General features: G+C 42.6%; 1 protein-coding gene across 7 annotated transcripts in view; it reads right to left on the reverse strand.

Moving 5' to 3' along the window:
* The window catches only part of CACNB4 (calcium voltage-gated channel auxiliary subunit beta 4), a 200,627-nt gene that overhangs the window by 13,271 nt on the left and 169,111 nt on the right, over positions 1 to 18,245 (reverse strand). For all 7 annotated transcript variants that reach the window (XR_004647649.1, XM_034785406.1, XM_034785407.1 and 4 more), the window contains 3 exons: positions 16,195 to 16,304; positions 14,461 to 14,612; positions 12,366 to 12,461 (listed from right to left, as the gene is read on the reverse strand). Coding sequence is in view for 6 of the 7 variants with exons in the window: in XM_034785406.1 (XP_034641297.1) it covers positions 12,366 to 12,461; positions 14,461 to 14,612; positions 16,195 to 16,304 (358 nt within the window). In the remaining variant the exon portion in view is untranslated. The remainder of the gene's footprint in view (positions 1 to 12,365; positions 12,462 to 14,460; positions 14,613 to 16,194; positions 16,305 to 18,245) is intronic.

Raw genomic sequence — 18,245 nt, forward strand, 5'->3', positions numbered from 1 at the left:
ATAGCACTAAGACGGTGGGTACTGAAGAGGTCATGACCTGTGCTGTGGCTGAGAACTATATCTTCTCTTCTGTCCTGCAGAGAAGATTCTCAGGGAGCGTAATGTGGCCAAAGAATCTTTCAAGGTGTGGAGAGACGAGTCTGTCTTCTCTGCAAAGAGCTTGGGCCCTTTAAAGAAGAGATCTTCCACTATCATCTGCAGCTTTTTGGGCAACCCGGAAAGGTGTAACTAAGAAACATGCCTCATTATCACTGATGTGGAGACCAAGCAGGCTGCTGTATCGGCTGCATCCAGTGCTGCTGGTGGTGCCGTTCTGGCTACTAACTGACCCTCTTTAATAATGGCCTGAAACTGCTCCTTTTGTGTCTGAAACGACTCCTTTTGATGTAGTATTTTTTGTTGACTCTCTTGCTGGCTGGTGCGATGGAGGCTGGTATCTGCCAGATGACTTCACCTCATTAATTGGTAGGGCAATTCTGGACAAGGAGGAAGTGTGCAGAATATCCACCAGCTTGTGATTTGTATCTGGCACCTCCTGAAGGGGAATCTGCAGCTCATCAGCCTTCCGAGAGACACTAGACCCCTGCAAAATATGGGATCTGTATGTCATCCAAGGATCTCAATTGGGGGAGGAAGAGCATGGGTGGGGGAGTACCCAAGGGAGCCCTTATCTCAATCATGGGTCATCTTGATGGAATTGAGGAGGACCATTTTATTGTGATGCCAGGCCATGATGAGAGGCCAGGGAAATGACATCCTCCTGGTCACTGTCAGACTTGTCACGGAGTAATGGTGGTGCTGACAAGGGTATTGGTGGTACATGGCCTGATGCCTAGGGTGATTCCGGGCACCAGGATGTCCCCAGTATGGAGTAACGGGAATTGACGTTCTTCCCCAGCCATCAGATCTCTAGAGTACTAGACTCTTGTTTCACCGACTTCTCATGCAGTACCGCAGAGGAGTATCCGTGGTACATTGTTAGTACTAATGGTTGTAAAGGTGCAGAGCATTCCCCAAACAGGAGCTTTGTCGCACCCAGTACTGATGGTTTTCTTGGTGTTGCTCCTTTAGAAGTGGTACAGTATTTGTCTTTGTCCTCAAGGGCGGTACCGCTGCCTCAGCGCCTGAGCCCCTTGCATCTCAGCAGTACTGCAGAGCTCATAGCGGAGGCACCCTGATACATCTTGGTACTGCACTTTGGAGCTGCTGATACTGAGGTCGCTGCACCGGAGTAACCCTTCTGGCTGGCCAACGACTCAGTTTGGGGGCTTGGAGCTTTTTTTCTCGAGCCTTTATGGGGGAGAAATCAGCTAGTCTTTTCCGCGACTCTATCTCCTTTGGGAGATGATCTCAGGTCAGCACCGGAGTTCCTTGGAGGCTGAAGTGCCTTCTCCATAAGGAGGAGGTTTAACTTAAGCTTCTGGTTCTCACGAGACCTCAACTTTAGCTTGTGGCAGAGGGAGCACTTCTGGGGGATATGGGACTCTACCAGGCACCAGATACAGTGAGTGTGTCTGTCTGTTACAGGAATAGACTCCTGGGAAGAGAGACAACTCTTGAGACTGGGGGAGACGCCTGGGAGGGCGGGGGGACGACGCTATCATCCTCTAGCAGTGAGGAATGCTGAAGAAAGTTCTTCTTTCCTCTTTTTTTTTTAAACTGAAAGAACTTAGACAATCTTTTATATGGGGAGTGAGGGGGAGGAATCCCCCTAACCAAGGTGGGAAATGCAAACTCAAGTTCTTTTTCTTCTTTTCTTCCCCCCCCCCCCCAAAAAAAAAACAGGTAAAAAGGAAACACTAACTATTAAGGAGAACAAAAGAAACTACTCCTTATGCTAATGACACAGATAAGGAAGGGACAGCTGCTTGCTCCATTGGAGGCCAAAGGTGGTAGAGAAGGAACTGATGGGGGCTCACCCAGGCAGTGCCAGATAGCCTTGAGGCAGACCATGAGGGAGGGAGAACGCATGTGAGGGCTGAATGGACACTGCTCCTAAAATCTCAGATTAGAGGCACAGATACACCTACAATGGAGCACTCCTAGGAACACTAATTGAACAAGAACTGCTCTGTTCCAGGCAAGATAGAGTCTATAGATTTTAAGCTCCTTGGGGCAGGCACCCTCTCTCCCAATTTGTAGGGTGCAGAGAACAATATCATGAATAATACAATAATAATTCAGACATCTCCAAAAATGTGGAGGAGAGAAAGTAGTTAATGTACCTGAGCAATGTATTTCCACAATAGCATGTGAAATAGTAGAATATTTGGACTGAGAACATGATTTTATTAAGCTAAAATTATGTGAGAACAACTATGAAAGCTGCTCACATTTAAATGTAGTTGGAGAAAACAGTAGGAACAGAATGTTACTGTTTCCTTTGTGACAATAAATTATAGTAGAACACTAGTAGCTATAACTGTGAGTCTCTTAGAATTCACCACCACGATAAAGTAGACTCTCTTTCCATATCTGACGGATTCCTAAATAAGGTGAGGTTGGCAAATAATTCCCATAAATGGGAATTTTGTTTAGCCAGGGAAGAACAGACCCCAGGAGCCTGATTCATCCACCCTTATACAAACTGAACTTCACCCCTATGTAAAGGCCCAGCACAAAGTCTATGCATAACTTAAGTCACATTTAACCCTTATTTTGATGCGAGTCTCAATGTCAGTAAGATGGCAGAATCAGGTCCTAAATGAGCAACTGTCTATGAAATATACATCTCTATTGCTGACCAGTATATTCAGTAAGAAAACAGTTAAATATTCTAAGTAAGTAGAAGAGTAAAGCAGAAATGACACAAATTACTTAGTACCAGAATTCCTTTAATTCTTCAGTATCAGGAGGAGGAAGCTGAAAAAAATGTAAAACTGATCTACAAAAAAGCAATCAAATCTGGAACAAAACCTTATTTTCCTTTCTTTAATTATATTAATAAATGTCACCAAAAAGCCACTTTTTAGGGTCTGATTTTGCCACCCTACTCATGCTGAGTAGCAAAATGATCCCACTGATTTAATCAAAAGTGTCACGATCTGAATCCTAATATAGTGCAATTTCTCCATGAATTGAAAAATCAGATAGGAAAACTGTACATTACAAAAGGAATCACTCAAGTTTTTACTGTATCAAGCCATTTTACTCCTGATTAACTTGGATTGCACGCACGAGAGAGAGAGAGAGAGAGAATAAGCAAAAAATGACCCTGTGGGAAAAGGCAGGAGATTAAAACAGTTTCCCTCTGATTCTACTTGAAATGCATTTTCCATTAAGATCATCAGCTTTACTTTAGAGCTTTTTATGGATACACAGATTCATAGATTCCAAGGCCAGAAGGGACCACTCTGATCATCTAATCTGACCTCCTCTATACACAGGCTCTGGAAAAAAAATCCCAAGGCCTTCTTTCACTTGGCGCTTTTTTTTTTGTAGTCACTTAGGTATTTTTACTTGACATACAGCAATGCTAGGCTGAGTTGAACAGACTTAATGCAGGCGGTAGATGCAGGGTACATTACAAATTCAAAGTTACACAGAAATCCTCTTCCATTATATACATTCCATTGTATTCACTATACATTGCATTACCATTTTGTGATTGGCTTGGTCACTTTGTAGGAACCATTCTCTGCACAGCACACACTGTCCATGCACAACTTAATTTTACCTCATCTTATGTTTCAGCCTCATCTTATCCATTGTTATCTTGTCCACTGTAAATTGTTCCCTGGATGTTCTCCCTTATCTTAGCTAGCACAGACATTTTGTTTCCAGTCTGCTGAGCCATTTACCATTGGATCATGTTATACCTTCTAAACTGAAGAGCACATTATTAAATATTTGTTCCCTATAGATTATTATACATTTTAATCATGTCACCCCTTAATCTTCTCGTTGTTAAGATAAATAGATTGACCTCCTTGAGTATCACTATAAGGCATGCTTTCTTTAATCATTCTCATGGCTCTTCTCTGAACTGTCTCCAATTTACCAACATCCTTGTTGAATTGTGGGAACCAGAACTGCCACAGTATTCCAGCAGCAGTTGAACCAGTGCCAACTACAGAGTTCAAATAACCTCTCTAGTCCTACTGGAGATTCCCCTGTTAATGGAGCTAGGCTGTTCTCAGTGGTGGCAGATGACAGAACAAGGAACAATGGTCTCAAGTTGCAGTGGGGGAGGTCTAGGTTAGGTATTAGGAAAAACTATTTCACTAGGAGGGTGGTGAAGCACTGGAATGGGTTACCTAGGGAGGTGGTAGAATCTCCATCCTTAAAGGTTTTTAAGGACCAGCTTGACAAAGCCGTGGCTGGAATGATTTAGTTGGGGTTGATCCTGCTTTAAGCAGGGGGTTGAACTAGATGACCTCCTGAGGTCTCTTCCAACTCTAATCTTCTATGATTCTATGCACTATAGGATCACATTTGGTTTTTTGGCCAAGATATCACACTAGAGTTCAGCTGATTATCCTCCATGACCCCCAAATCTTTTTCAGAGTCACTGTTTCCCAGGATAGAGTCCCACAATCCCGTAAGTATAAGCTACATTCTTTGTTCCTAGATGTATACATTTACATTTAGTCATATTACAAACACGTATTATTTGCTTATACCCAGTTTACCAAGCAATCCAGGTTGCTCTGAAACAATGATCTGTCTCCTTCATTATTCACCACTCCTCCAAGTTTTATGTCATCTGTAAATTTTTATCAGTGATAACTGCATATTTTCTTCTAGGTCAATGATAAAGAGCACAGTAGAGATAGTATCTATGTTGTTAACAGCTCAATTCACTATCAATTTCCTAAGCAGTGTGTATTATTGCAGTGTTCTGTATCCTTTGGACAAAACCTCATGTGTAAAGATTTCCCTGTTGCTTTTCTTGAACCAAAATGAACCAAGGAAGAAATCGCCTCTCCTCAGCTTTATCTATTTAGAATTCCTACCTAGGATAACTAGTATTTTCATTTCCTTATGTTTACTATGTTACCATTGTCCAGCCACACAAGACGGAAGACAGGAGGCAATGGATGTGATGTAGTTAGGGCTGCAATTTTATTTTCACCTAAAATATCTGGGAGTACCTGGCAATAAATTGTACAGTGCAGGTCACTGTTATTTCCTTCATCACATTCACCTACTTAGGAGGCAGCTGCCAGCCATCCCTCTTCCCAACCTGGTCCCAGCTAGCCCATTGCTGGGACCTCACCACCCTCCCTTCGCATAAAGGTTATGGGGGCTGAAAAGGAAGAAGGGTTGGCTTCCTGCACCCCACTCTCTAGCTTTGTTCAGGGATACTGGTAGACCCAGAGGGAATGAACTCCACAGATGGAACTGTAAAGGGTGGAGAATTGCTGGAAGGTGAGGGGGGACTTGACATTTTAAATTTTTTGGCTAGCTGGTGCTGGGTTATACTTAATTGTACTGCTGCACTTTACTTATGATGGGGTATTATTGCCAATGAATTTTAAGTTATGTCAAAAGCACCTACAGCACACACAGATGCACCTTTTTTGAGCACTTGTATAAATCCAAAAATGAAATAATAAACTGTATTTGACTAGCACATTTTAACTACCTTCTTGGTACAGTTCCTGTTTCATTAAGCCATGTAAAGTAACTGCTACTGCTTAATGAATTCTGCAGTGATAGGTATTCTTAGCACAGCATGAGCAGCATCAGTGAAAAATTAATGAGCAATTGCTAATGAAAGCAGTTAGATATTCCAAAAAAGACAAGTATTTTTATAATGTCTAGATGTACAGTACTAATCAGTTTCATAACAACGACTCTCAGCACCATGCAAATTAGAAATGTGATTTTTGACGGCTTTCAGATATATCCAAATACACTAAACATTTCATGCCCAATACATAAAGAAGATGGGAGTATGCAAATATTCTTCTTGCTAGAATTTTGAGCTGTGAAATATACTGCATAGATTAAAATGTAAAAGATATACAATATTGTACAGGGTTATGATAAGAATCTTCCATATTAGCAATATACTTTCACTTAATTGAATCATTGCTTAATTTACTCCTCCTGTGAAATTTAACCAAAACCTCAGCAATCAAATAGAGCTAGATTGTGTGACCCTTACTTACGCTGGTGAATGTTTACACAAGAGTGACCCCACAGCTCCAAGTAATTGCCCAGCAACGTGGGAAAGGATTTAACAAGGTAGCCCATCCTTTGTATTAAAAATAACACAGCCTCCACCCTTTTAATCTAATTGCTTGGGGCAGATATTATTGGCTAGTTTGGTCTCTGACTAGAAAAGTTGCCACTGATTTAAGGAAAACCAACATTCTGAATGAGACAGAATAGAGTGCAGGCCCAATTTTCCTCATTTTATCTGTCCAACTATAGTAACACCAATGGGAGCTGTGTTTGCATAGTCAAAAGTAGAATATGGCCTTTAAATGTATTCACCATGGGCCAGAGTCTGCCCTCCTCTACAGATATCTATCTCCTTAGCAGCGGTGTAAATTGGGGTAATTTCAATGAAGTAAAAATGGTGTGAAATTCGAGTGAGACTAATTGACTTCAGTGGGAAGCTGATGTGTGTATCTGTGGATGGAATTTGGCTCATGGGAACTACAAGTCCAAATCTTGAGCTTTACACTCAGTCCTTGCTCAGGCAAGGTCTCATTGAATGTCAGTGGGAGTTTGTCTAAATAAAATCTCAGGATGTGGAATAAAAGCTGAATTATATCAGATGTTGTGGATATTATAAAGTGCTATTATGTGCTAAGTAAGATGTGGCATGCACCCTGCAGGTGCAGGCCATTTCTTTCAATCAAACTCACTCACTTCAGTCCAACTGGTAGGAAAAGACTTATCTAAAATAAGAGGAAGGCATTGCATAAATGAGCGCATGAATGAAATATGCACAGGCTCAGTGCTTATTTTGTGCCAGGACTGATCCCTGGCACCTCTAGCCTTGGCAGTTCATAGCCCCGGCACCTCTGGGCTTGCTGCTTCAGTTATGAATGTAAAAAAATTGCTTGAGCCCCAGCATCTCTTTCATTACAAATTAAGCACTGCACAGGCTGCTCTTTTCAAACGGAGAAATAAATGATTTTTCCAATGTGAAGGATGGGATGGTGAACTCTACAGATAGTGTTGTACATGCAAGCAGCAATGACAGGCCTGAGTAAACACCATGGACCAAATTCAGATGCAATGTGAATAGGTCAGACTCCATTTAACTCCATTTACACCCAGTCTGAATTAGGCCTGATATATCTTTTTGGTTATTGCTGCTACAGAACTTATATAATATTTTGTTTTAGTTAATGTGTTCTGAACAGCATCCATAGAAATATCCTTTTTCTTCCCTTCATTGTAACAACATGATTCAATGGAAAATTACTCATGAGATAAACATAATACAGTGCACTCCCCAATATAAATTTGAGATGACTTGAACAACTTTCAGTACTGCTCAGGGTGGAACACAAGCAGGGTGACAGAGGAGAGAACACTAGATCCTACTGTTACTGTAACCAGAGATGCTTACAGTATGTCATTGCCATGAAAAGGGAGGGGTTGGGACAGAATGAATTCTTTGCTCTAAAATGATCATCATCACCTATCCTTTTCTAAGATGGCATGGGACAGAAGCCCCCCTTCCTGAGAAGAATGGGACAGTTTATGACAATACATGCCCCTCTCCAACCAAGTGCAGTTAAGGAATTACATGTCCACATTTGTTTGGTTGCCCTCTCTTTCTATCCTCAATGAAAGTTCTATAATTAAGAACAAGAAACAATGTTTATATTGCAGGGGGCACTGGTTGGGTTAAATCAGGAGTCTCCTTGTACAGGAGTACTAGACTGGGGACGACAGTGCGGTGCCCTGCCTCCAGCATACCAACACAAAGGGCACACAGAATCTATCTCCCAGTGCTGGGGAAGGTGGCTGTTTTATGCTGCAGGCAGTGCTGAGCATTACTGCAGCAGGGGCATTACTCAGCAGGGGAGGGGCTATGCCTCATATCCTCACATGCTAGGATGACTGTGCTAAGGGGAGACCTTGCTACAGCTTTTTAAAGCTGTAGCAAGATTTGCTATGCACCAGTGTTCCACACAGCACTCGAGGCATTATACCTTTCATAACAGGCTCCCTCTTTGCTCACCATAAAATGTGCTGACAATGCTCATAATTTCAGTGAGAGTCTCAAAATATTTGGTGTTTGCATTTTTCTTAAAGCCCCAGTTCCCAGAATTATGGAATTAAGGGAGAATCTCAGTTTTCATATAAAAACAAACAAAGTAAAAGGAATTTTCTGTCCCTCACAGCTGCAGAGAAAAGCTTGAAAGTGTGAACACTCAAAAACCAGAGGGCAAAAGAAATGACTTGGCATGATTTTAAGTCAATCTCATGATTTTTCATGGCCTAACTTATGAATTTGAAATGCTTGAGATGGTAATATTATAACTATCAACTGTGGTTATCTGTAATTATTTGTTCCACACAGTTCTGGTATTTTTAATAGATCAGAGAGTAAAGACAGTCTGTGGCGGGGAGAAGGTGGTCCTTTATTTCAGTTTAGTAGGCTTGTTTTTGCCATGTAAGGAGCTTGCTGTAGGAAATAATTCATCCTCACTCCTCTGCCATGCTTCAAAATCCAGTGGAAGAAAGGAGGCATCCGGATTCCCAGCAGTTAGGGTATAGAGGGAGGGGGCCAAGTTCCAGCAGACAGGAGAAGAAGAAAGCAACAACTGCTTATGAAAAGCTGTCAGCTGTGATGCAGTGACCCTACTATACCCAGGCTCTACTAAAAGTATGTCTTCACTGAAAAGTGATGGTGTGACTGAAGCACTGGTAGGAATAATCCTGTTAGGTTTAATCTAGCTAGAAAGGGTAATAATAGTATTGTAGACATGGTGGCATGGGCTTGAACTCAGGCTAGCTGCCTGAGTAAAAGCCTGCCAGGGACCCTGGATACTTATTTGGGTTGCTAGTGATGGACTGTGCTATAACACCTTCACTACTATTGTTACCTGCGCTAGCTAAATTAAAGCCAGTATGGGTATGTCTACCCTTGCTGCAATCACACCTTCACTTGCAGTGAAGACAGACGCTAAAGACTGGTCTACACTTAAAACTTAAGTTGACAGAGCTACAGCATTCAGGAGTATGAAAGAACAACACCCCTGAGAACCTTAGCTATGACCTCCTAACCCCAGTGTGAGTTGGTGTCCATCAACCTAGCTACCGTTGCTTGGGGAGGTAGAGTTCCTTCTGTTCCTGAAGTCTGTCTCTACATTATGGTCTTACTGTAGCTATGCCACTATAATGCCCATAGTGTAGTCATGGCCTAAGGCGGATGCCATTGGGTGGGGACTCCCAGTCTCAATGGCTGAAGGAGGGATTTGACCTGAAAAGGCAGCCTGTTGACAAGAGAACTGGTTCAAGTGGGGGAAGAGGGAAAAGTTTTTTCCCCACATACATACCTGAGCCTGTCCTTCCCACATTGGCGTTGGCTTGGGCTCCACCATTCCCGCTGGCTGCTCTGGAGTGTTTCCAGGGGGTAGGAGGATTGTTGCAACAGAGGGCATGTGGGGATGGGGGAGGAGGATGGTAAGTGTGGACACAGGCCAGAGATTCTACCACCACAAGAAGTTAAAAAGGAAGGAGATTAGTTGCTGCAGCAAGGGGTGACAGCCCTGGGATACTCTAGCTCCCTTATTAGGGCCAGTGGGTAAAGGAGAGGAGGAAGCAGTTCCCCTACTTGTTATCTGCGGCGCAGGGTGCGGAGCAAAGACCTTACTGAACCTCTCTTTAACATGGGGCTGGACTTCAGCTTTTTTGCTGCTTTTGTTCTTGGCAGTGATATCAGCTGCCTTCCAACCTCTTCCTGTTTGAACGGGCTCAAGTGTGCTGGCCTGCCTTTTGAGACTCCCCTCGCCACTGACACTCAGCTTGGGAGACTACACTAGTCCTATGGCCACCAATGACACAAGAGCTCTCTAGCCTAGGAAAAAAGGTGCCTCTTTAAATCAAGTCAGGTACCTCGAGGTACCTAACTCCATTTGACCCACCACTTAACTAGATGCAGTTTAAGGTCTTGTCTAGACTAGAATTTCAGGTGTGACATGCCAGCTGACCTGTGTTAACTAACAGGCTTTAAAAGTCTAGTGTAAAGAAAGCATACTGCCTTACTGTGCTAAATGGGTTGAGCCTAGTGGGGAACCTAGCACATGTTAAAGGCAGTGTGCCTTGTCTACACTAGATTTAACTAAGGGCTAGTGTACCTTGGCAATGCTAAAGTGCTGCCGCAGCAGCGCTTTAACATGGCTTGTGTGGTCACAGCAGAGCTCTCTCCCAGCGCTCTAAAAAAACCACCTCCACAAGGGGCGCAGTTCCCAGTGCTGGAGCACTGTCTACACTGGCGCTTTACAGCGCTGAAACTTGCTGCGCTCAGGGGGGTGTTTTTTCACACCCCCGAGCGAGAAAGTTGCAGTGCTGTAAATTGCCAGTGTAGAAAAGCCCTAAAATTTGCTACCATCGTATCTTCAAATTCTAATCCAGACAAAGCCTAACGCCTTTATAATCAGGTTAGCATCAACCCCTCTTGTTAACATGATGGTAAGGGTGTTAAACTGCATCTAGACTAGGTGTTAAGCAGTGTTTCAGATGGGGTTAATTACCTCCAGGTACATGCAAAATAAATTTAGTTATTTTTGGGCAGATTTGTGTGTGGACACTCTTATTTTGAAATAAAAGTGGTTTGAGTTTAGTCACCTTCATTCTGAAATAACAGTATCCACACAAAGACATGCACCAAAATGACTAAATTGGTTTGAATTCACACCTTTTATCATTTCAGTGCAAATCTGCATATGGACCAAGACTCACCCGATTAAACAAACAACAAAAAATTCCACAATTTTCCCGCCAAGTCTGGACAGAACCACAGAATCAACCTCTCGCCCATGATCAGCTTGAGGACTCAGAAAACAGCTCTTGGATGTTTGAGAGCATCTCTTTTGTCTAACAAGTTACTAGCTGGCATCCTATTGGCAGCAGTGGCTGTTTCTTAACCTTCCTATACCTGTTGGATGACACACTGACTTGTCCACATTAGAGAGTTTACAGCAGCATAGCTGTACAGATGCAGTTGCACCACTATAAGATCTCTTTTGTAGCCACTCTATGCCACCAGGAGAGATCTCTCCCGTTGACATAAACCACCCCCAATAGGCGACAGTAGCTATGTTGGCAGGAGAAGCTCTTCTGCTGACACAGCACTGTGTTCACTACCACTTATTCTGGCAAAACTCATGTTGCTCAAGGGGGTGTTTTTTTCACACCCCTGAGCAACATAAGTTTTGTTGACATAAGTGGTAGTGTAGACATGACCTTACAGGTCTCCCATATTTCTCTATTCTTGGATTAAGGAGACCCTTACAGTAGGCTTTCTGCTTGGCAGCTGGGAGCATGACAGCAGCACCCAATTCCCTTCTGACCCTTACAATAAATTACTGCTAAGTCCACCACCTCCTTGGGGTGGACTTGAAGGAGGACAGCTAGAAAAGTAGATATACACCAAACAGAACTTCCTAGTACTTGGGAAGAGCTGAGAGGATTCTGTTATTTGAAGTCCACTATAGCTCTCACTCTTCAAATCTGATTTTTCCATGATTTTTCTCTTTGATACTACACCAGTGGGTGCTCTAGAAAAACCTAAGATAGATTTCCCAATGAGACCCCATGATGTGACGTGGACTGTTTCGTCTTACCATGCTCATTCTCATGCATAGACATTGGGTTGTCATATAGGCAAGTTACCACCTGTGTGCGTTTCAACAGAAAGGTTTGTCCTGCAACAAAACCTTGGGCTGAGTTTCAAAAGTCTAAACAATTTTAGCTGGTTTTCCACATACACCTATATGCCCTCCCCATAGAAAACTACCCCATCAGCTTGCCTAAACATCTGGGGCAGCTTGCAGGACTGCTAAATGCAGGACTCCACATCAATTAAAATGGCTAATCATGATCCCAACAAGGTGGCTTGCGATAATTGTCTAGCTCCACTGGGCCAATTGGAATGTCTCAACAGATGATCTTTTGAGAGTGTTCCTTGCTGAAGTGCCAGAAACTCAATCTTAAAATGCAGGTTATTTTAGGGCCACAGACAGGCTACTTCTTTGAGTATAAAAAGTGACTGAATAGTGTTGACTTTTTTTTCTTAGCTGGTCTAGGACTGGAGGGCTGTGAGCATCACCAAAAAGTCAACTGACAAAATGTGAATTCAATTATATCAACGATAAACACAGTAGAAATGTACAAAACTCCAGTTCATTGATCTGGCATTTTATTCTTGTTGGGTTTTCTGTACTTACTGGTGGACACTGTGCAAGTTTATCAGCTGCCACCAACTGAACATTTAAGTGTTTACTTTGTGACTTTCCTCTGGATTTAATCAGTCGCTGCAAAACCTGAGAGAGGAAAAGAGGAAAACATGAGTATAAGAGTCAAACATCCCCAGATACAAGAGATCCAAATGCCAATGACAGGATTAACCAATGTAATAAGCTCTTATTTGTATTACATTTAATATAATGGACCAAATTTTGTCATCATACAGATGCAAATTCTTCAATTTACTTCACTGGGATTTGTGCATGTTTATCTCAGCATGGGATTCGACCCATAGCATATTTTCCAAATGCAGTTTAAACTGTGATTTTGCTTTGTTCTGGTTCTAAGTACAAGGTTATTGTCAACAAATATAATTTTCTAAAGGACTGTTTTCCAATGCTCCCTGAAAATTATGCAGTTGCACTAGTTTGATTATAGCATAACAGTAATAGTATATTATGCTGTGCAATACTGATATTATGGTGACAGTCTGCTCAGAAGTATATTTTGATAAAGAAGGTTTTTTAACACCCACAGTTCATATTACCTCATTTTTTCCTGCAGTATGCTCATTAATAGAATTTAGGGGGCGGGAGAAATTAGGAATTCTAAATTATTTATCTATAAACTATAAAAGAAAATTATAGTATCAAACACCCTGCTCACAAGCCTTTGGGCGAAAGACTTCAAAAAGAAAAGTGTGCCCTTGACCTTTGTGCTCTTGATCCCCCCTTCCCCCACTCACTTGCCAGGTAATTTTCCATTCAATAGAATGGGTGTAGCTAGTACAACCAGCATCACCTCAGGAAAATTCAATAGCAGTCAGCAGGGAATATGCAAATTATGTATACTGAGTTTACATTAAGAACTTTATATTATTATAAGTGCACTAAGGGTGCTGTTAAAACTTAAATTATACTGTTTTCTTATAGAATGTGAGCCAGATCCCAACTGACATAATCACCGTACCTCCATTTGCACCACGTGAAGATTCGGACTTTTAGCTTTAGAAAACATGTAGGTTTTCTAGAAAAGTGAGTGAAGGATCTGGAAGAAGTTATTCACCCCAAAGTCTATGGTACTGAAGTATAATGCTAGGTAATAGAAGCCATCCTTAACTGCCAGTAGTTAATGTAACGACAAGCAAATAGTGAAAGAACACAAGTAGTCAGGTATTGACTGCTAAACCACTATTGGGGCTACAGCCTTGTCTATATTAAAACTTTCAGAAGTTTCATTAAGATTGTTTTTTAAATGAAAATTGGTGCAAACCCCTGCGTGGATTCTCTTATATCAATGTCCTCCTTGTTTATATTATTTTAGCTTTATTTAGTTAGTAACTGAATTACGCCAAAATCAATATAAACCAGGTTTAAATCAATTTAAAAACACATCTTCAGTTAAACTGGTGCAATAATATAGACAAGGCCTAAGTGTGCAAAGGTTATTAAGGACCTTAAAGCAGCACTTTAAAAAAATGACTTTTGTGCTCTACATGAAGAACCCAGAGGACATCCCAAAAACCACAACTAGCTAGTTTCCTGGGAGTCTCAATAGAAGCACCAAGGACTGATCTAATCTCTCACCTCTAGAGGTGCCCTCCAAGTGAGACTTAAGGTGGAGTGAGGAGAGATGGCACTTGTTCTGAAGATGAATTAAGGGCTTAAATCTTTAGGGCTGTCAATGCAGCATCTTTCATGAACATTAAACTCACTACAATTGTAACTGAAAATAAATATCTATTTTCAAGGTAAATAGTTGCATGAGGATTTTAAACAGAGAAGGATTCCCCCTCAAGGGAGAGCATGAGAGAAAAAAATAAAAAGGGGACCATATGAGACAGGTTAGTCATGGCATTTAATGCACTACTGGAAAGGGCTCAGATATTACAGGGATGGGCCTGTATAAGAACCTGTATACAACAGCATGGTTTTCTTCTGATATGAGCACAAAGCTCTCACTAGTGTCAACATGTGCATTTTGAGGGGGAAAGAGAACACATCCTATCTCAGAGGACAACGAGCATGTAACATTTTAAAAGTAAAATACATATATTTTAAAGATGATTGTAATTACCTTTGGAGATGACACTTTAACATGGACAATAATCGGTGCTAAAGATGTCTTAATAAGTTGTGCTGGATGATTGATAGTATCCGCATCTAGGACAACCAGCTGTAAGGATCTTGCCAACTCAAAGATTCTTTCAATTTCACTCTGCACTTCAGCTAAACAACAACAACACCAACACCACAACAGGTCATAACTGCTCTACCCCAATGCTGTTTAGAAAAATAAATCACATGTGCCATTGGTTTTGGTGTACAGTATATGTACAATAAATGGACTTCATGTATAAATAAATGTTTGTGATTTACACAGGAGACTAGAATAGGTGATGCAAGTACAGACCATACATTTTTAGACTGTTTTTAAAAATGCTACTTTGGTCCCCACAAACGCTAAAGGGAATAAGCCTCATGAATGCTGACTGTTGTTGGCAATGTAACTCCCTTGATGTTATGTTAGCTCATATGTTTTGGGAGCACCTCTGTATCAAGAATTTCTGATGCAAGTTGGGTCAAAGGACCAATTTGATATTGGATGCTAAATTGGAGCCCTCCTCCTCAAGTTTAATTCTTGGATATATTTCCAATATCTGGAGATTACCTGGTAACAAGGTAGCACGGTTCCAAAATGGAGCTTTAGTGGCTAAAAAATTAATCATGAAAAAGTGGATCCCCACAAAATATTGATGCCTGGCTTAATGATATGGCTGATCTCGCAGCTAATGAATGACACGCATTCCGCAGAAAGGGAATTCCCGAAAAATTCAAAGCAATTTGGGCTGAGTTTTTAGAGGTCTATGATTAACTTAGACCCTGAAGAAAGATATGTCACTTCCTTGCCCCTCCCTTAATACTAACCCTATTTATTTATTTTGCATACTATGATGAATCTGGTATGTTAGTATATTTACTGTATTTGGAAATATTGATAAAAATTATAGTCAATGTAGTCTATCCACCTAACTGCTACTCGAATAATCTATAAAGCATAAGGTTACTTACTAAGTTTTGTTCTTACGTGCCCCTAAACACACACAGACTCTAAATCCGTTAGAAATAATATGGTTCACCCAATAAAGTGGCTACATGACCAAACTAATTATTTCTAAACATTTCACAGTTGTTTTCTTAGCACTATTCATGACTTAAAATACAAAATCAGTCACTCAGAATGAAGCAAACCTTAATGTACAAGGCCCAGAAAAGGTTCTAAGTAAGCCATACTAATGTTCCACTTGGGCACTTAATATGAAGTTTATATAGTGCACTGAGCTTTGTCCAGCCAGTACATACTGGGGTGAATTTTATCCCCAAGAGCCTTTTTCTCCCATCAACATGTATGAAATTTGGATTTACCCATTTAAATCCACTGCATCAATAGGGGAACAGATCACTTGGAGTTAAATTCAGATACGGGTTATGGACCTGATCCAAAGTCCACTGAAGTCAATACAAAGACTCTTCTTATTGACTTCAGTAGGCAATGGATCAGGCATAGGTGAATAAGATTTATACTGGTGCCGAAAAGTTCTGGTGGACTACTAAAAAGCCTTTCAAATCTCACAGGCGCTATGGGATCCCATAAAGGTGTAATCCAGTTTCTGCAAGAACCTGCTTGTTTCCAGTGGCTGATGCTATAGGCATCTCATGGTTATAACAGAAGGGCTCATGACATTTAAAAGCTGTCACTTTGCTCCTGGATGTCACTATGTGCAGTGCAGTACATGTGCTAACATCTTACCTAAACTGGACCTGGTATTCGACCGCTCAATTATTGCCCTCTTGCTCGGATTATTTAGGACAGACCTCTTAGCAAGAGAAATGTCGGCTGTCACTCTAGTTATTGATATCCTATGAATAAGAACACAGGAAAGAACAAAAACACTGCAGTCACATTTTTACTGTATTGTATGTGATTTAAAACTACTTTGTGTTGTAGAGTGTGAACATAGTATAACACCAGTCAGATGTGTTTTATAGTTGAATTATATCATCATTAAAGTAAGAAAGAGAGGCAGAAATAAAGAAACTCTCCTTTCAAGTAAAACCCATGGTACTCAAGCACTAAAAAACCCCACGCAATTGTACAATTTTTGTCTATTTCACTTTTAACTGATAATATATATGTGTGCAAACATATAATTTCTAATACCACACTCAGTACTACATATATTTCTCTCTCTCTTTCTATATGTAGTCATCCATCTACCTATACAGAGACACTAACACAAACTTCTACTTGTGCTAATGAGGTGTGATTAGGGTTGCCAACTTTCTAATCCCACAAAACCGAACACCCTAGCCCCGCCCCTTCCCAAGGCCCCACCCCCGCTCACTCCATTCCCCCTCCTTTGGTGGCTCGCTCTCCCCTACCCTCACTCACTTTCACTGGGCTGGGGCAGGGGGTGGGGGTGGGGTTGGGTTGGGGGATGGGGAGGGGGTGAGGGCTCTAACTGAGGATATGAGCTCCAGGGTGGGGCCAGAAATGAGGTGTTCAGGGTGTGAGAGGGGGCTCCGGGCTGGGGCATGGAGTTTGGTGTGAGAGGTGGTGAGGGCTCCAGCTGAGGGTGCGGGCTATGGGGTGGGGCTGGGGATGAGGGGTTAAAGGTATGGGAGGAGGCTCCAGGCTGGGGGGTGGGGCCGAGGGATTCGGAATGTGGGAGGAGGCTGCAGGTTGAGCAGGGGGTTGGGGCATGGGAGGAGGTACAGGCTCTGGGCTGGGGGTGCTGGCTCTGGGGTGAAGCTGGGTATGAGGGGTTTGGGGTGCAGGAGGGGGCTCCATGCAGGGGGGTGGGGCTGAGTGATTCGGAGTGCGGGAGGGGGCCACGGGTTGAGGCAGGGGGTGGGGTGCAGGGGGGGTGAGGGCTCCAGCTGGGGGTGCAGGCTTTGGGGTGGGGCCTGGGATGAGGGGCTTGGGGTATAGGAGAGGGCTCTGGGTTTGGGGGGGTTCAGGGCTGAGGCAGGGGGTTGGACCTCGAAGCTGGGGTGTGGGCTTAACTCAGGCGGTTCCCAGTCAGTGGCGCAGCGGGACTAAGGCAGTCTGTCTGCCTATCCTGGCACTGCGCTGCACCCCGGAAGCGGCCAGCAGGTGCAGGTCTTAGGCAGAGGGGCCAGGAGACTCCACACGCCGCTCTCACCTGCAGGCACCGACCCCCCAGCTCCCATTGGCCGGGAAACGGTTCCTGGACAATGGGAGTGCAGAACCGGTGCTCGGGGCGGGAGCAGCACGCATAGCCCCATGGCCCTGCCACCTAGGAGCCGGACCTGCTGGCTGCTTCCAGGCACAGTGCGGTGACAGGACAGGTAGGGACTAGCCTGCCTGAGCCCCGCAGCACCACTGACCGCACTTTAAACAGCCCGGTCAGTGGTGCTGACTGGAGCCGTCAGGGTCCCTTTTCGACTGGGTGTTCCGGTCAAAAACCGGACACCTGGTCACCCTAAGAACAATATCAGAAATAATTTCACAAGCTAAAGCGGATCTCAGGGCAAGTACAACAGCAGAGCCATAATAAATAATAAAATAATAATAATACTTCATCTTCAAAGCATTTTATAAACATTAATTAATCTTCATATATTCCTCTGAGGTAAGTAAAGAATGTAATCCCCAATTTACAGTTTGCGGAATGGCGACAGAGAGATTCTATCTATCTAGGCACCTCAGTCATTAATGGATTTATTCTCACAACCCTTCATGAGGTAGGCAGTTGTTGCCACTTTACAGACAAGGAACTGAGGCACAGGGTTAGGTTACTTGCCCAAGGTCACAAAGGAGAGTCTATGACTGGTTAT

The sequence above is a fragment of the Trachemys scripta genome, chromosome 11, assembly GCF_013100865.1.
Source record: "Trachemys scripta elegans isolate TJP31775 chromosome 11, CAS_Tse_1.0, whole genome shotgun sequence".
NCBI classification, from domain to species: domain Eukaryota; kingdom Metazoa; phylum Chordata; order Testudines; family Emydidae; genus Trachemys; species Trachemys scripta.